The sequence below is a fragment of the Octopus sinensis genome, linkage group LG10 (genome assembly GCF_006345805.1).
Source record: "Octopus sinensis linkage group LG10, ASM634580v1, whole genome shotgun sequence".
Taxonomy (NCBI): Eukaryota; Metazoa; Mollusca; class Cephalopoda; order Octopoda; family Octopodidae; genus Octopus; species Octopus sinensis.
In genome coordinates this window covers 71,086,523-71,107,148 of record NC_043006.1, presented here as the reverse complement: position 1 = coordinate 71,107,148, position 20,626 = coordinate 71,086,523, and the positions used below count along the sequence as shown (strand labels likewise).

Sequence of the window (20,626 nt, the reverse complement as noted above, 5' to 3'; positions counted from 1 at the left end):
TTATTATTATTATTATTATCATTATTATTATTAAGATGGCGAGCTGGCAGAATCGTTAGCACGCTGGACGAAATACTTAGCGGTATTTCGCCCGTCGCTACATTCTGTGTTCAAATTCCGCCGGAGTCGACTTTGCCTTTCATCCTTTCGGGTCGATAAAATAGTACCTGTTGAACACTGATGTCCACTAATTTCAGGCCTTGTGTCTATAGTAGAAAGGATTGCTGTTGTTGTTGTTTTAAAATAAGATATGGTCCGTTGTCTTCTGCTGAACCGGGGTCATCCCTTGACACTAAGGTTACAGCAGGTCCTCAACTCATGGAGAGTACACGGTGTAAAATGTGTGCGGAACATAGCAACACCATTTTCTGAAGTTCTCCCACGTTAACACTGCAAGGGAGTTTGTTGAGCTGCTTATCAAGGCCCTTTTTAATTAGTCCTAATGCTCCAATCACCACTGGTGCTGTGCTGCTTTTCATTCCCCATATCTTGGTCACTTCTATTTCTAGGTCTTTGTACTTAAATAACTTCTCAACTTCTTTAATGGACACGTTTCTCTCTGATGGTACTGTCACATCTATCATTAAACATTTCTTATTCTTCCCATCTTTGTCCTGATTTCTTTATCGGTATCAATTGGCATGTCCCAGAGTACTGCTACATCATCTTTTCCGGTCACAGTTTCAGGTTTATGCTGGTACCACCTTCCTGAAGTTGGAAGCTGGTAGTATTTACCATATCTTCCAATGGATATATTGCGCTACTCTATCGTGTCTATGAATATATTGGGTTTTTGCAAGCGCTGTGCATCCAATTAAGATGTGGTCCACTGTTTCATCCTGTTCATGACACATTCTGCTTTTCGGATCAGTGTCATTGTTCATTATTTTGTTGTGGTAAGCCCTGGTTGCCAAGCTTTGATCTTGTGCTGATATGATAAAACCTTGGTTTCAGCCTTCAGTCCTGAGCTCTTCATCCATACATGAGTATCTCGTTTTTCTACGTTGGGTTTGTTCACTCTACATGGGTATTGGCCATGCATCGGTTTTTCTAGCCATTCTTCTTTGCTCTTCTTCTGGGCTTGTTTTTTCATCTCTTCCTTAACTCTTTTAGAAAACTGGGTTACTTTCCCACTCGCCTTCATCCTAGGTTCCTCCGTCATCAGTTGTTTCTTAAACTGTACGGATTCTTTGTATACCGAGTATAGCTTCTTTACTTTATCATGCTGGTGCACAAGCTTCATTAGAGGATCTTTTGACAACTCAAGATATGTATTTAACCCTACAGTGGTGGTTTTGTAAGATAATTCTAATTGAGTTAGTCCTCTTCCTCCCATACTTCTCGCTAAATAAATCCTGTTCATATCCGCTTTCGGGTGGTTCATTCGAACCATGATTAGTAGTTTTCTGGTCTTGGAGTCTAGCTTCCTTATTTCGCTCATTTGCCAGTTGATTATGTTGAAACTGTAAGATACGATTGGTACTGCAAGAGTGTAAATGGCTTCTGTTTTGTTTGCAGCGTTGAGTTCAGTCTTTGTTACTAACCGTATCTCCTGTAGTACTCTTTTCTAATCTTCTCTTTCATTGCTGAATATTTTATGCCGTTACTTTCGTCTATGCCAAGGTATTTATATGCTTCTTCATAGTCCAATGCTCGGATTCTTGCTTCTGTATCTACGTGGATATCCGCAGAATATGTCATTTTGCCTCTTATAAAAGTAGCTTTCGCGCATTTCTCCAGTCCAAACTGCCTCCTGATATCATCACTGAACTTTTTAACCGTAGCAAGTAGACCTTCTTGTTGTTCGTCATTTTTTAAATACATTTTCAGATCATCCATGTAGAACAGATGACTCCCTTTTTTCTTCTTGATCTCATATCCATACCCGGTTTTGTTGAGTATGGTACTTAATGGTGCCAGTACCAAGCAGAATATTAAGGGTGACAGCGATTCCCTTGGAAGATACCACTTTTGATTTTGATTGGTCTGCTTGTTATTGATCCACTGGAATGGTTCTGCGTCAACGTAGTTTCCCATATATTCATACTGTGTTTCATAAACATGATGAGAGTTGGGTATACTTTGTATACTCCCACCACTTTTAGAATTCATGAGGGAAGTATACTATCGAACGCCTTTTTGTAGTCGATCCGTGATGTGCTCAGGTTCGTTTTCCTGATTTTGCAGTCTTCAAGGATCATTTTGTTTATGAGCAATTGGTCCTTGCATCCGTAGCTCCCTCTTCGACAACCTTTTTGTTCAGGTGGTGGTAGGTTGTTTTCTTCTAGGAATGTGTATGTTCATTCAGTGATTACAGATGTTGATATTTTATACATTGTTGGTAGACAGGTGATTGGTCTATAGTTCTTTGGGTTTTCTGGGTCATTGTTTTTGGCATTAGGTGTGTCACTCCCTGTGTCAACCAGTCTGGGCTATTTTCTGGGGTTTTCATGACTTCGTTGTATGCTGATGACATATCTCCATGTATATCAACTAGCTGTTTGATCCAGAAGTTTGGTACTCGATCTATTCCCCTCCCTCAAAATTTCAGACCTTGTGTCTATAGTAGAAGGGAACATTATTGTTATTGCTTTTATTCAGTTAACTTATCCGTATTGCGTGCTTTCACGGCACTACCAAGTGCAGCTCTGTGCACCTTCAGCATGTGCAGTGTTTTGTGTTGGTTTTGTTGTTTTAACTGTATTGAAATTACCCTACATAAGATGTGTGCGGTTCCTAGCGGCGCTATTTTCTATATTTCATGCATATTTTTATGTCCTTGTGTTATAGTTATCTCTTTGTCTGTATGTTTTTGATCATTCTTAAAGCACCTATAATTATAGGGAATGTTTCTGTTTTCAGGCCTCACATTCAGGTTATCTCTATTTCGAGATCTTTATATCTAGATAAGTTCTCCGTCTCTTTCAGAGATACGTTATCATCCATTGGTAACTGATAAATCGATTAAGAGGCATATCGTTTCCTGGTTGTCCTTGATAACAATATCTGGTCCATTAACTTTGATCGCCCTGTCTGCGTGTATTGACATATCCCAGTGTGTGGTTGCCTTTTCATTTTCTGAGGTATGCGTATACCGTACCTCTTCTGCTGGTATTTCATGCTGCTAACATAACTTCCAATGTATGTAATTCCCGATTTCGTCATATCTGAAGAAGTATTCTTTATTGTCTAACACTGGACAACCAGGGGTAATTTGGTTGTTTCTTCCCCATCACAATATATTCTGCTTCATAATATGATTTTAGTGATTTCTAAAGGGCAACCAAAAACCCTTCGGTTTATGCTTTGAGTTCTAAGCTCCTCAGCTAATGTTGACTTTTGTGGGGTGGGTTGGGGTGGGGTTTCTTTCTCTTCTTTTCATTTTCTAGTATTGAACTTGTGGGGCCTTTTCTTGTCATTGTTGTATCATGCCATTCTGTAGGCCCAATTTAAATTCAGATTTTAACTGCTTTACGATTTCTGTAGTCGTGTTTTTCTTTCGTATTTGTATGTTTCCTTGAAGACAGAATAAGCTTTTTTGTTCATGTTTCATAGCTATTTGTATTAATTTTCCATAATTCTGTACTAGATATCTTTGTATTCCGAGAGTGGATTTTTGCAATAGTTTTTTTTTTTTTTTTTTAGTTGTACAAGGCTCCTACCAGCTTGTATTCATGGTAAATATAGTCTCCCAATGTCATATTCTGTATGGCGTGTTCTAAATGCAATCGTTATCTTCCGTTTTCCTGTCTGGCTAGATCATTTAGTGTCCAATTGTAACTTTTTACTGGAACAGCTACAAGATGCCACTTTCCATATTCTTTGCATTTGGCTTTGTCTTAAATATTAATCTGATTCGTCTACAACATCCTTTCCTAATCTTTTCTTTCATTTGTATGTGTCGTTTACTATCTAGTTCACTGATTCCGAAGTATCTGTATGTCTGTGTTTGATCTAATTCTCTTATCTCAGTTTCTCTATCTGCTGTGATATTAATGTTCTTAACTAATTAATGTTCTTTTGTACATCTTTCCTAAGACGAATCTCATATTTATTTTTTTTTTGGTAAATCCATGAACTGTCTGCAATAATGTTTCCAATTCTTTACGGTTTTTTCAGCATTTGAGATCATCCATATGCAAAAGATACTTAATAAAGACTTGCCATATTTGTATCCGCATCCAGTTCTGTTTTGTATGTCGGTTAAAGGCATCAACGCCGGACAGAGAAGGACTGTAAGAGATAGAGCCCATTTAGAATATTCCTCTTTTAATTGGAATGGTTTTAGTTTCTATAATTTCCTCTATGGGCTGTAACTGCAAAACTGTTTGCCATTTATTCGTAACATGTTTCGTGTATTTTCTTATTATTGGTGATACCCAGAGCGGCGAACTGGTAGAAAATTCGATTAGGAGGCTCCGAGCTGGCAGAAACGTTAGCGCACCGGGCGAAATGCTCAGCGGTATTTCGTCTGCCATTACGTTCAGAGTTCAAATTCCGCCGAGGTCGACTTTGCCTTTCATCCTTTCGGGGTCGATAGATTAGGTACCAGTTATACACTGGGGTCGATGTAATCGACTTAATCCCTTTGTCTGTCCTTGTTTGTCCCCTATATGTTTCGCTCCTTGTAGGCAATAAAGAAATAAGAAAAGTCGATTAGGAGGCATTTCTTTTCCTGATTGTCCTTGATAACAATATCTGGTCCATTAACTTTGATCGCCCTGTCTGCGTGTATTGACATATCCCAGTGTGTGGTTGCCTTTTCACTTTCTGAGGTATGCGTATGCCGTACCTTTTCATGGTGCTAACATAACTTCCAACGTATGTAATTCCCGATTTTGTCATGCCTGAAGAGGTATTCTTTATTGTCTAACAATATTTAGCGGCATTTCTTTCATTCCTTTATGTTCTGAGTTCAAATCCTGCCGAGGTCGAATTTATCTTTCATCATTTCGAGGTTCAATAAAATAAATACCAGTCGAGTACTGAGGTCGATGTAATCGACTAACAAACCCCCCTCCTCTCCCCTACTAAAAAGACTGAAGGTCTTGTGGCTAGAGTAGACAGAATTATTGATGCTACCTTATTCCTCACTAGTATTTCAAGGATCCATATATAGTGAAATACAGTCTAAAGGATTTCCGGTAGTCGAGCCATACCGTTCTCAGACACATATTTTTCCTTTGCCCATCTTCATTTATAGATTTATCGATCAGCAATTGATCTTTCCAATCATATGATTCTTCGCAGCATCCTATCTAATCTTCTGAAAACATGTGCGTGTGTGTGTATGTGCGTGTATGTGCGTGTATGTGCGTGCGTGTGCGTGTGTGTGCGTGCGTGTGTGTGCGTGCGTGTGTGTGCGTGCGTGTTGTGCTGTGTCTAAAGCATAGCGTTTATTTCCTGTCACTATCATAACGTCTTTATAACGCAGTAAGCTGGTAGAATCGGTAGAACAGCGGACAAAAGGCTTAGCGGCATTTCGTCCGTCTTTACGTTCTGAGTTCAAAATCCGCTGAGGTCGATTTTGCCGTTCATTCCTTCCGGGGTCAATTAAGTAAGTACCAATTGAACTCTGGAATCGATGTAATCGAATTATACCCCCTACCCGAAATTGCTGGCCTTGTGCCAAATATTGAAATCAATATCATAGCGTCTTAATACATGCTGTGTGCGCGTGTGTGTGTTATATCCTAACCATAACATAATGTTTGCATAATGTTTGTTATATACCCCGAATTTGCATAGTCTTTGTCCACAGCTATATACCCTGTCCATACCTTTTATATAGTGTTTGTGCAAAATTATATACCCTTATTGTTCCGGTGTTTATGCATAATTATACACCCGATCTTTCCACGTGTCTATATAAATTACACACATAGGCGCAGGAGTGGCTGTGTGGTAAGTAGCTTGCTTACCAACTACATGGTTCCGGGTTCAATCCCACTGCGTGGAGCTTTAAGGCAGGTGCCTTCTACTATAGCCTCGGGCCAACCAAAGCCTTGTGAGTGGATTTGGTAAACGGAAACTGAAAGAAACCCGTCGTATATGTTTGTGTGTGTGTGTGTGTGTATGTGTGTGCTTCTTTGCGTGTCTGTGCTTGTCCCCTCCCAACATCGTTTGACAACCGATGTTGGTGTGTTCACGTCCCCGTAAATTAGCGGTTCGGCAAAAGAGACAGATAGAATAAGTACTAGGCTTACAAAGAATAAGTCCTGGGGTCGATTTGTTCGACTAAAGGCGGTGCTCCAGCATGGCTGCAGTCAAATGACCGAAACAAATGAAAGAATAAAGGAATAAAAGAATATATACCTATAGCGTATATATATATATATATATATTATATATATATATATATATATATATATACAAAATAAGAAAATGGAGAAATACATCCAAATCAAATATCAATTACCAGATAATACCCAATCACATACTTTATTAAACCACCACATAAGAAACTTTAAGGTCAAACATAATAATGTAGAACAAAACAGTGTACATAAAGGAATGTACATAAAGGAGTAATGTTATACAATAAGTACAATATGTATAAGAGAATATAAATATAAGTAAATATAAATATAAATATAGACTACATCTTACAGCTGTTTCGGCCATGCAGATAAGTATGTCTCATTTTACTTATATTAGCCATTTACGGTAGGTCAATATGTAGTTATAAATGAGACATTTACAAAAATATCCTAGTAGTTTATATTTATATTTATATTTACTTATATTTATATTCTCTTATACATATTGTACTTATTGTATAACATTACTCCTTTATGTACACTGTTTTGTTCTACATTATTATGTTTGACCTTAAAGTTTCTTATGTGGTGGTTTAATAAAGTATGTGATTGGGTATTATCTGGTAATTGATATTTGATTTGGATGTATTTCTCCATTTTCTTATTTTGTATTATGAATTTGTGGTAAAACATTTTACCTTTGCCCATATAATACAGTAAATGAATTAATTGCATCGCAGTTCTTAACATTTATGTATTAACTATGTTGGGTACTTCACTAGCAGTATATTGGATATTTGTTATCCCATGGAGGGTTGCATTTACAACCCCTATCTCAATTTGTATATATATATATATATATATATATATATATATACATATTTTTACCTTCCCTATTTCATAATTTCTCCAGTTATACACCCTGTTTTTCTCACAGCGTGTATATAAGTTATAATCCCTGTTGTATCCAGTGTGTAACGATTGTATAAATATATTACTATTTAAGGATGACTGACACAGTTGACCTCTCTCACTTGCAAACGTCTCTTTATGTCTATTAGGAACCTTGATTCGCTAAAAATCGTAGCTAAAATTTTCACCCGACTATGTTGAAATCAACAGACATTATTACTATTAATCGATCCGAGTATGCAACTGGTATTTGACTTAGCGGCCTTAGAGTAATAAAAAACAAACCACGCCCACTACTTCGGTGTGTCTTGAAGAGAGTCAGTCCACACCACGCCCACACTTCGGTGTATCTGGAAGGTAGTCAGTCCATACCACACCCACCACTTCGGTGCGTCTGGAAGATAGTCGGTCCACAAAACGCCTACCACTTCGGTGTGTCTGGAAGAGTCAGTTCTCACCACGCCCACTACTTCGGTGTATCTGGAAGGTAGTCAGCCCACACCACGCCCACACTTCGGTGTATCTGGAAGATAGTCAGTCCACACCAAGCCCACCACTTCGGTGTATCTGGAAGATAGTCAGTCCACACCACACCCACCACTTCGGTGTGTCTGGAAGATAGTCAGTCCACACGCTGGCATCACTGTGCGGTTACGAAGATCGCTTTGTAACCATGCAGTTTCATGTTCAATCCTACCATGTGGTACCTTGAGCAAGAGATTCTACTATAGCCGCAAGGCGATAACTGCTTTGTGAGTGAATTCTACTGACGGAAACTGTGGGAAAGCCCGTTATGTATGTATGTATGTACATATATATTCTTTTATTCTTTTATTTGTTTCATCACTTGACTGCGGCCATGTTGGAGCACCACATTAAAGGAGTTTTTTGTAATCGAAGAAATCGACCCCCGGACTTATTTTATTTTAAGCCGAGTACTTATTCTATCGATCTCTTTTGCCGAACCGCTAAGTCACGGGAACGTAAACACATCAACATGGGTTGTCAAGCGATGGTGGAGAGGTGACAAACACAAACACTAACACACACACGCATAGATATACACACACACAGGTATATATATATATATATATATATATATATATATATATATATTATATATATATATATATATATATATAATATATATATATATATATATATATATATATAATATATATATGATAGGCTTCTTTCAGTTTCCGTCTACCAAAACCACTCACATGGCTTTGGTCGGCCAGAATCTGTAGTAGAAGACACTTGCCCAAGGTGCCACGCAGTGGGATTGAACCCAGAACTATGTGATTAGGAAGCAAGCTTCTTACTATGCAGCCACACACACACGCACGCACACGCACACACACACACACACACACACACAAACACACACACACACACTTTATTAATAAAACTGCAGAGACATCACAAAAACTGTTACTCAGAGTTTCACGTTTCGGTTAGTTGGACAGTTTTGGTTGGGAATGGAACGAAAATAATGTTATATCGATATAATTGTATATATATACATATAACCTTATTTTTGTTCTATTCTCAACCAAAACTGTCCAACGAACGGGAACGTGAAACTCTGAGTAACAGTTTTTGTGATGTCTTTACAGCTTAAAGATTATTACTCTACCTTCGGTATTCGAGTACTATTTCTACCACTTTGTTTCACATTTATGTGCTTACTCTGGTGTGTGTGTGTGTGTGTGTGTGTGTGTGTGTGTGTGTGTGTGTGTGTGTGTGTGTGTAATGTGTGTGTGTGTGTGGCGTGAGTGTGTGTGTAATGTGTGTGTGTGTGTGTGTGGCGTGAGTGTGTGGTGTGGTGTGTATGTGTGTGTGTGTGTGTGTGTGTGTGCCCTGGTGTTTCTATTTGTCTTTCCCCACCGTTTGACAACCGCTGTTGGTTTGATTACGTTCCTGTGACATAAAAGTTCGACAATAACGACTAATAGAATAAGTACCGGACTTAGAAATAAAAACAAGCACTGGGATCGATGCTACAGCATGGCCGCAGTCCAATAACTGAAACACTTCAAGGAGCAGCCGCTATCACAGAATTAAACGCTTCTCCATGAAAATAACACCCACAGCAATAAATGCCTCCGACCTTTGTTCACGCCCACAATAGTTGCTGCCAGCATCCCTAAGCCACGCCTTCATAAATAACTAGACAACCTTATTTTATGAGGAATAACCAATAGGAGCCAAGTGAATAAATATCTCCTCCTTTCAGAATCAGCCAATTAAAATTAAGATGCTTTCTAGCCGACTTCATCATGTAAACATTGTCGAGACAGTAGTTTAGTCATTTCGTTCGTCCGTATCTTTCGCTCCCGTTGAGAGCCATTATATGTCACACATGCTCAGAACTGGCATGAATGCCCTCACTGCGCTACAGATATTATTACGAGAAATAACTATGATGGAAACGAACAATGATGTTGAGTTATTATGATCAGTTAGGGCCATGTGTTAATATGAAAATGTTACTACAGACATGGCTGTTTATGCCTTAAGAAGTTGGCCACATGGTTTCTAGTTCAGCCCCATTGGGCGGCACCTTGAGCAAGTTTTTCTACTATAGCTGCAATACCATGTGACTCAATTTGGTAGACGGAAACTGTGTAGAAGCCCATCATGTGTGTGTGCGTATGTGTGCGTGTGTGTGTGTGTGTGTATTTTTGTGTCTGTTTGTACTCCCGGTAACCCCATTCCTGATAACCGGTGTGGGTTTGTTTATGTCCCTGTAACTTAGCGTTTCGGCAAAAGAGACTGATAATATAAGTACCATACTTTAAAAAAAGAAATACAAATACCGGTGTCGATTTGTTCGACTGAACTTTTCAGTGTGGTGCTCCAGCGTGGTCGCAGTCTAATGACTGAAACAAGTAAAAGATAAATGATGAATAACTCAGATGAGAAGCGGCCCAGCGGAGACATCAGTTCCAACAAGGAATTGAAACCAGATATACTGGTCTTGACCTCCTGGGTTTCTTCGATTAGGCAAAATAAAAGAAACAAGCGACTTGGAATTTATGGGAAGAAATGGTAAATGGAAATTTGATGCCATTCTTTCCACGGAAACATTCCTGGCTTAAAAACAGAGAGAAAAATGAAAGAACGAAGAAGCCAGGAATTGAAACCTCGTCGGCAGATTCACCTCACGAGAATTTATTCCACAATAAAGGACTTTTAATTTTATAAACGCGGCGAGCTGGCAGAATCGTAAGCACGCCGAGCGAAATGCTTCGCAGTATTTCGCCCGTCGCTACATTCTGAGTTCAAATTCCACCGAGGTCGACTTTGCCTTTCATCCTTTCGAGGTCGATAAATTAAGTACCAGTTGTTGATGTAATCGACTTCCTCCTAACAACCAAAATTGCTGGCCTTGTGCCATTATTTTACAAGGGCGGAGAGCTGGAAGCATCATTAACACCTTGGACAAAATGTTAAGCGCCATTTCTTTTGGCTCTTTACGTTCTGAGTTCAAATCCCGCCGAGCTAAACTTTGCTTCTCATCCTTTCGGGGTCTATTAAAATACAGTTCCAGCCATGTACTGAGGTCGATGGAGCTGATTTGTCCCCTCCTCTAAAAATTTTCTCTTTTATCTTTTGCCTGTTTCAGTCATTAGACTACGGCCATGCTGGAGCAACGCCTTGAAGAATTTTTAGTCGAATGAATCGACGCCAGGACTTATTTTCTGTTAAGCCTGATACTTATTCTATCGGTTTCTTTTTGCCGAACCGCTAATTTACTGGGTCGTAAACACACCAACACATGTTGTCAAGCGGTGGTAAGGGACAAACACAGGCGCAAAGACACACACACACACGACGGGCTTTTTTTAAGTTTCCCTCAACCAAATCAACTCACAAGGCTTTAGTCGACCTGGGGCTATAGTAGAAGACACATGCCCAAGGTGCCACGCATGAGGTTCAACCCGGAACTGTGTGGCTAGGAAGCAAACGTCTTACCACGCAGCCATGCCTTCACCTAAAGTTATGACCTCGGTCACTTACGCGCCATGGGAAATGGGTAACTGACCTACTGAGTCCTACAGCCCAAGGAAAAAAACAATGTTAAAGGTTAGTTGTAAGCAATAAACAGCTGACGTCACTGCGTCCACGTTTGATTTGGTCCTACCATAAGTGGCACTCCGTCGCTTACGACGACGAGCGTTACAGTTGATCCGATCAACGGGACAGCCTGCCTGTGAAATTAACGTAGAAGTAGCTGGAAACTCCACAGACACGCGTACCCTTAAAGTAGTCCTTAGGGAGATTCAATGTGACAGAGTGTGACATGTCTAGCCCGTTGAAATAAGGGTACTACTCATTTTTGCCAACAGAGTGGACTGGAGCAACATGAAATAAAGTGTCTTGCTCGAGGACACAAGGCGTCGCCGGGAATTGAAATCACGACCCTGCGATTTTCAGCTGATTACCCTAACCACTAAACCACACGCCTTCATATTCTAGCAATAATCCTTTCTTCTATAGGCACAAGGCCTGAGATTTTGGGGGAGGGGGCCTGTCGATTAGATCAACGCCAGTACGCAACTGGTACTTCATTTATCGACCCCGAAAGGATGAAAGGCAAAGTCGGCTTCGGCGGAATTTGAACTCAGAACGGAGCGACGGGCGAAATACCACGAAGCATTTCGTCCAGCGCGGTAACGATTCTGCCAGCTCGCCGCCTTATATTCCTAGCAATCACAGAACAAATTCTAGGTAAAGGAAGAATCTAGAAAGACTTTACTGTCCAATGTCTGATAAAATGGAAAAAAGGAAATCCAAAGATTGGCGGGAAATTTTGGTATTTCTTGGATAAGAACAACTTTACATTTAAAAAAAGCGGTACCGAACCCGCTATATTATAAATGAAGACGATATGATGTGTGTAGGATACCGACAGCGTGTATATATATCCTACATACAGTAGGATATGAATACAGAATATACTTTGGGTACGCATTCTCACACGGAGAGAAATGACAGTAGGATCTGACGATGGATTTATTTAAATTACCACCTGAGGAGGTGCATTTTACACCATGGAGTAATGATAATGATTACACAACATATCACCGATGCACTACGGGTGTAAAAATACGTTGAAACAATTGTAGTGATTTTTAAATGTCGCTCATTCCATTTTCTATTATTTATGTAAACGTAAAGGTGGCAAGTTGGCAGAATCGTTAGCACGCCGGGCGAAATGCTTCACAACATTTCGTCCGTCTTTACGTTCTGAGTTCAAATTCCGTCGAGGTCGACTTTGCCTTTCATCCTTTCGTGGTCGATAAATTAAGTACCAGTTGAGTACTGGAGTCGATATAATCGATTATCCCCCTCCCCAAAATTTTGGGCCTGGTGTCTATAGTAGAAAGGATTACCTTAATCATAGTGTGTGTGCCACCACCGCTTGATAACCGGTGTTAGTGTGTTTACATACCCGTCAACCAGCAGTTCGCCAAAAGATACTGATAGAACAAGTTTCCAGGCTTAACAAAAAAATAAGTACTGGGGTCGATTCATTCGAAAAATAATTTTTCAAAGTGATGCCCCAGCATGGCCGCAGTCTGTAACAAGTAAAATATATATACAAACGCATATATATATATATATATATATTATATATATATATGGCTGTGTGGTAAGTAGCTTGCTAACCAACCACATGGTTCCGGGTTCAATCCCACTGCGTGGCATCTTGGGCAAGTCTCTTCTGCTATAGCCCCAGGCCGACCAATGCCTTGTGAGTGGATTTGGTAGACAGAAACTGAAAGAAGCCTGTCGTATATATGTATATATATGTGTGTGTTTGTCTCCCTAGCATTGCTTGACAACCGATGCTGGTGTGTTTACGTCCCCGTCACTTAGCGGTTCGATAGAATAAGTACTGGGCTTACAAAGAATAAGTCCCGGGGTCGATTTGCTCGACTAAAGGCGGTGCTCCAGCATGGCCACAGTCAAATGACTGAAACAAGTAAAAGAGTATATATATTATATATATATATATATATATATATATATATAGGCAAACTTGGATATACATTATATATATATATATTCGAGTGTGGTCGTTGCCAGTACCGCCTGACTGGCCCTCGTGCCGGTGGCACGTAAAAAGCACCCACTACACTCTCGGAGTGGTTGGCGTTAGGAAGGGCATCCAGCTGTAGAAACTCTGCCAAATCAAGATTGGAGCCTGGTGCAGCCATCTGGTTCACCAGCCCTCAGTCAAAATTGTCCAACCCATGCAAGCATGGAAAGCAGACGTTAAACGATGATGATGATGATATGTATGAATAAATGTATAAATGAATGCACACACACACACACACACTTGCGCGCGCGCACTTTTCATTCCTACCAAGAAGTCATCTTGACAATGTTGTACAAAGACAAAACACTACGCAAGGGAGACAACCGCTTTCACTCAGTAAACCAGATTCAGCTATTTGTAATAATCACAGATGCTATTTATTGGTTATTGTTATCAAAATGAGTGTGGGTCCCAAATTCTATATTTTCTCATTATGTAATCCATCTGCTATTGTTATCAATGAAATTTCGTTCTAAAGTGATCACAATAACTGGCTTTTGTTACATATTAGTTCTCAACAGATAGTTGGGACAAGCACGTTTGTAGACTGGTTTCCCGTCTTTGTGAGGGATCTTATCACTGTATGAGAAGTTATGGAGAAGTTATAGAGTAGTTACTCCTGACAGATCAAACAGGCTAACTTGGAAGGACCTATAGTACTTTTTGGTTACCTGACCCCCATTGAAAAATTGGGTTATCTCCTCCAACTAAAAAAATTGTTTAACCCTCAATAAAACAAAAAAATATGAAAAAATTAATAAACATGAAAAGCAAAAAGATTAAACGTCTTATTGAATCTGATAATATTTTTATAACAAATCATACGAAACTGAAAAAATAATAAACATGAAAACTGGAAAAATTAAACGTATTATTGAATCTAATAACATTTTGATAACAAATCATACCACATCAATTAAGGAGGTCAAAAGTCAACAATGTGTTGAAGTATTGAATTAAAAGGATCTAGCACTTTTAATCCAATCTCTTGTCGCCACATTAACTCGATTTTTTAGTGGGGAAATAACCCAATTTTTTAATGAGGTGAGAGAACCTAAAAGTACCGGACTTACTTATATTGTTGGTCGGTGATTTGTGGAACAAGAGGTCTGGAGGGTTATATCAATATTTTGTGGTCCACATGGATCTGATGGGGAGAAGATGACACCTTGAAAAACCTGTTGCATGACGGGAAACCAAATAATAATAATAATCCTTTCTACTATAGGCACAAGGCCATCGGCTCCAGTGTGTAATTCATACTTATTTCATTGACCCCTGAAAGAATGAAAGGCAAAGATGCCCTCGGCAGAACAACAACAACAACAACAACAACAACAACAACAACAATCAACCACAACAACAACAACAATCATCCACAACAACAACAACAACAACAACAACAACAATCAACCACAACAACAACAACAATCATCCACAACAACAACAACAACAACAACAACAACAACAATCATCCACAAAGCCTTAAATTTTGGGTGAAGGGACCTGTCGATAACATCAACTCCGATGTTTCACTGGTACTTAATTTATTGATCCCGAAAGGATGAAAGAACATGTTGGAAGAAATGCTGGAATGCATTTTGTCCAGCATGCTAATAATTCCATCTACTCGCCATCTTAATAATCTACTATAATAATACTCTTGTGTTTTTCTCCGTCACAACATATGAATAAGAAACGAGGGGGTGATAGATGAATAAGGAAGGAAGGAAGGAAGGAAAGGGTGATAGCAAACTGGTAGTGGGAGTGTTTCAACTCTGAGAGTATATGTGTGTGTATGTAAAAGGGAGGTATGTGAATGTTTGTGTGTGTGTGCAATGGAAGTGGGATGGTGAACATTCAATGCTGAAAAGAAAAATCAAACAGCGTTTCACCTCTATGTGAGTATATGTGTGTATATGTACGAGGGAAGTATGTGAATGTTTGTATGTGTGTGTATGTACAAGGGAAGTAACAAACGATGATTGATTTCAAATCTCAAAAGACAGCCACTACATAATATTGACAAGTGTATTTATTTGACTTACTATCCATATTCATATAAAAAATACTACAATTAGCTGCCATTTTTAATGGCATGGGGCCAGCTTCTGATAATAATAATGTTTTTAAATTATTGCAGAGGGCCAGCAGTTTTTTGAGTGGGGTAGGATGTTGAATTAAACACCCATGTTTCCAGAGGTGAATTATTCAAACCCCAAAGAATCCCTCTCATCACATGGCTATGATGCTCCCCCACTACTTCTGCTCATGATCAGAGATGCACATATCATCAGCCACTAAGGGAAATACTCAACTGGTCACGGTCAAACAACTGACAAGCATATCTGTGGTATTGAGCAGAATATTTGACTGGTACTTATTTTATCGACCCCGAAGGATGAAAAGCAAAGTTGACCTCAGCAGAATTTGAACTCAAAACATAACATTGGGAGAAATACCGCTAAACATTTCGTCCAACATACTAACGATTCTAACTCACTGCCTTAATAATAATAATAATAATGAATTCCTTGATGCAGTACTAGGCAATGGATCTGATGGTCTCTTATCTTAACTGATTAGAAGTGTTATCATGTACATTATTTTGTCTTGGTATAAAAGATGGGCTACAGCAAATATTCTGCTCAATACCACAGATATGCTTATCAGTTGTTTGACCTTAACCAGTTGCGTATGTCCCTTAGTGGCTGACGATATGTGCATCTCTGATCACGAGCAGAAGTAGTGGGGGAGGGCATCATAGCCATGTGATGAGAGGGATTCTTTGGGGTTTGAATGATTCACTTCTGGAAACATGGGTGTTTCGTTCAACATCCTTAAACAACCCTTATTCAGGGACCTTTTGAGTGGGACGGGTTACTCGACCAGAAGAAAATTCTAACTGGGCCCCACCTGCAAGGTCATGCACTGTTTATCTTGATATGAGATCACCATGTCGCGCACATATGGTTGTGATGCATGTGCCTGGTGTACCCTTATCAGACGGGTAGTCATGATGGGTATACTGGGCTTTGTATATTTTACCCCAATGTCACTTTGATGGCATGCACTGCTCTCTCACTCAATAATAATAATAATAATAATAAATAGTAATGGGAAGGAGAGGGAGAGGGAGAAAGAGAGAGAGAGAGAGAGAGAGAGCATGAAGTAATCCTTTTCTAAAATACTGTTGTTGTTTTTGTAGGAAGAGCAGTGTGTGACAGCAATGGATCAATGATGAACACTTCTTGCCTGCAGGCCGGAGGAGGAGCAATAGCTGCAGCAGCAGCAGAATACAGGACATCAGAAATGACAAGTGGTGCAGCCAGTTTGTCACAACTCCGCCTCAAAGCAAAAGAACACTCCCAGTTTTTGGTGACATCTCAGTGAGATTTCCACTACACTGCTAGCAGAGTCACCGCCATCAACATACTGGTATACACCACACCACCACACACACATATATATACATATATATATATATATATTGTATTACAACCATTCATTTATTTTTATTTTCTGGTGTTTTTAACATTATATTATCATTATTATTATTATTATTATGATTTATACATATTTTTTGCCGTGCCATGTGTTCTTAGTTTAAGCACAGTTAATGAATAAAATTATTGCTGTGAAAAGAAAAATTTCTTTCAATTTTTGCTTCCAAGAGATTTGACTGTTGTCTGTTCATAGAAAAGTGTCAACCAAAAACAGAATTATTTTCAGTTTTATTCATAAAAATATTGATAATTGAATGAAAAAAGAACAGAAATTCCTGTTCCAGTGCTTAACTTTTTGGCATTCAGGTTATTCTATCAAATGTAAGGCTTATTTGTTCACAGTACATTATTTCATAGCCAGTGTGATCGTTGCCAGAGCAGCTAACTGGCTTCCATGCCAGTGGCATGTAAAAAGCACCATTCAAGCATGATCGTTACCAGCACCGCCTTACTGGCACTTGTGCTGGTGGTATGTGGAAAAAAACATTCGAGCAAGGGCATTGCCAGTGCTGCTGGACTGGCTCCTGTGCAGGTGACACGTAAAAAACACCATTTGAGTGTGCTCGTTGCCAGTACCGCCTGACTGGCCCTCGTGCCGGTGACATGTAAAAGTACCCATTACACCCTCAGAGTGGTTGGCGTTAGGAAGGGCATCCAGCTGTAGAAACTCTACCAGATCAAATTGGAGCCTGGTGCAGCCATCTGGTTCACCAGTCCCCAGTCAAATCATCCAACCCATGCTAGCATGGAAAGCAGAAGTTAAACAATGATGATGATGATGACTGTAAATTTTTTAGAGTAGCATTGTAGGGTAGGTACGAGAGGCTAGATCTGGCCAATTTGAACCTAAAACACAGAATATTTTGACCAGATGCAGCCAATTTAAATACTAAATGGTTAATATCATGCTCTGTACTCACCTAACACTTTATTTTAAAGTATTTAAAGTATTCTTTTTTTTCTGGCGAGACTAAAATCAACTAGTTTGGGTCAGATAGTATTAAATGAGTATGGCAACGACCAGGTGAAGGTAACAGTGACAAATTCACCATGTCTACAATGAAACATGGCAGCAGAAGATGCATGAGTGCAGCTGGTGTGAGAGGACTCACATTTACTGAGAGAACAATGGATTCAAGGCTTTATTGTGACATAGGCGCAGGAGTGGCTGTGTGGTAAGTAGCTTGCTAACCAACCACATGGTTCCGGGTTTAGTCCCACTGCGTGGCATCTTGGGCAAGTGTCTTCTGCTATAGCCCCGGGCCGACCAATGCCTTGTGAGTGGATTTGGTAGATGGAAACTGAAAGAAGCCTGTCGTATATATGTATATAAGTGTGTGTTTGTCCCCCTAGCATTGCTTGACAACCGATGCTGGTTGTCCCCGTCACTTAGCGGTTCGGCAAAAGAGACTGATAGAATAAGTACTGGGCTTACAAAGAATAAGTCCTGGGGTCGATTTGCTCGATTAAAGGCGGTGCTCCAGCATGGCCGCAGTCAAATGACTGAAACAAGTAAAAGAGTATATTGCAGAAAACAATCTTAAAAAGCATCAAGGAATTAGGAAGACATTCTATGTTCCATGATAACAACCCTAAACAAACTTCAAAAATGACGACTAAGTTTTTATCAGATAAAAAGATAAAGTTATTGCCTCAGACTACCATGTCACCTGATTTAAACCCAATAGAATATCTGTGGAGTGTTTTGAAAAGGAAGTTTGGGGAGAGAAAAAAACCCGCAATGTAATACAGTTGAAAGACATCAATTTCATCAGTTATATGTAGAAACTTAGTTGACTTTATGCCCAGAAGACTTAATGCAGTTATTAAAAGCAAGGGTGGTCATACCAAATATTGAATATAGCAAATAATCTTTTAGGGTGTACATATTTTTGTATCAATTCAAAATTAATATTTCGTTCATATCTTTGAAAATGTTTATTGTTTTGTGTTCCAAATTTGCATAATGTTTGCACATATATCTTATTCAGTGTAAATTTCGTTTGATTTCTTTCGATGTTATCAGTGTAATGGCAATTTTACTGAAATTTTTTAGGGGTGTACATACTTCTGTGAAATACTGATATATATATATATATATATATATATATATATATATGTATGTATACACACACGTGTGCAAGCAATGGGCTTCTTTCAGTTTCCATCTACCAAATCCACTCACAAGGCTTTTGTAGGCCCAAGGCTATAACAGAATACACTTGCCCAAGGTGCCACACAGTGGAACTGAACCCAGAAATGTAGTTGGGAAACAAGCTTTTTACCACACATCTATGACTGATATATACACACATATATAAAATGGTCTTTCAGTTTCTGTCAACCAAATTCACTCACAAATCCTTGGTCAGCCTGGAGCTATAGTCGATACCAAGAAGTCATGTAATGAGACAGAACCTGAAACCATGTGGATGGGATGCAAGTTTCTTGTCATACTGGCATCACTGCCTAAATTGGTAAACATTGCTCAATAATGAAAAGTCTTAACTGGTAGGAGTAGATTCTCGTCAATGCGTAATAATAACCTATAGACTGATCCATGAGTAATATCATCCGCCGATGAAGGATTGCCACAATCAATATCTGAGTTCTGCTATATCAAAGGGGACCTTACAGTAGAGTAGAGGCAACCATTTATATCCTCCTCACCAGTTCTTACTTCTTTATTGCCCACAAGGGGCTAAACATAGAGGGAACAAACAAGGACAGACAAAGGGATTGAGTCGATTACACCGACCCCGGTGAGTAACTGGTAATTAATTTATCGACCCCAAAAGGATAAAAGGCCAAGTTGACCTCGGCGGAATTTGAACTTAGAACGTAAAGACAGACGAAATTTCGCCCGGCGTGCTAACGTTTCTGCCAGTTCTTGTCATGCAGTCAACGATGTTTGACAAGGGAGATAACTCCCCTATCTATAAAAATCCGTAGAGCCTCTCAGAATATCACAAGTTTGGATGTGTTGTCAGTGTCCAGATATCGAGAAGAAATTGGTGAAATCAGAGAACAACTGATAAAGAAGCTGGTCAAAATGTATGGAGAAGTGTCTTCCACTATAGCCTTGGGCCAAACAAAGCCCTGTGAGTGGATTTGGTAGACGAAAACTGAAAGAATCCTATCATATATGTCCCTTTGTCCCCCATCACCCACACTTGACAACCGATGTTGGTGTTTATGTCCCCATAACTTTGCAGTTCAGCAAGAGACCAATAGAATATTTACCAGACTTAGAAAGAATAAGTCCTGGGGGGGTCGATGTCTTTAAGGCAGTGCTCCAGCATGCCCGCAATCAAATGACTGAAACAACTGTGTGCATATATGTATATATACATGTACATGTATGTATATATATATATAAATATATATGATACTCTTTTGTTTCAGTCATTTGACTGTGGCCATACTAGAGCACTACCTTCAGTTGAGCAAATCGACCCCAGGACTTATTCCTTGTAAACCTAGTACTTATTCAATCAGTTTCTTTTGCCGAACCACTAAGTTGCAGGGACGTAAACACACCAGCATCGGTTGTCAAGCGATGTTGGGGTGGACAAACACATATATACGATGGGTTTCTTTCAGATTCCATCTACCAAATCCACTCACAAGGCTACAGCAGAAGACACAATATATAGATATAATTTTATTTGTAAATTAAGGCTACCATTGGTTTCATGTGAAGAAAAGTAGGAAAATATCCTAGTGTCTTAATTTTTCAGGCCAATCACATGGAGGAAAGGTGTTAGTCTCCATTTTTGTGAACACCTTTCTACCATGAGATTGGCTTGAAAAATTCTTCACACTAGGTTTTC

The 20,626-nt window shown here is 39.4% G+C and overlaps 1 protein-coding gene across 1 annotated transcript in view; it reads left to right on the top strand.

Annotated features, from left to right (window-relative positions):
* LOC118765224 (homeobox protein ARX-like) overlaps nucleotides 1–16,988 on the top strand; it is a 98,499-nt gene extending 81,511 nt beyond the window's left edge. Inside the window, exon 3 of the mRNA XM_036506959.1 lies at nucleotides 16,496–16,988. Coding sequence (XP_036362852.1) covers nucleotides 16,496–16,680 — 185 coding nt within the window. The 3' untranslated portion in view covers nucleotides 16,681–16,988. The remainder of the gene's footprint in view (nucleotides 1–16,495) is intronic.
* Nucleotides 16,989–20,626: the final 3,638 nt, after the last annotated feature.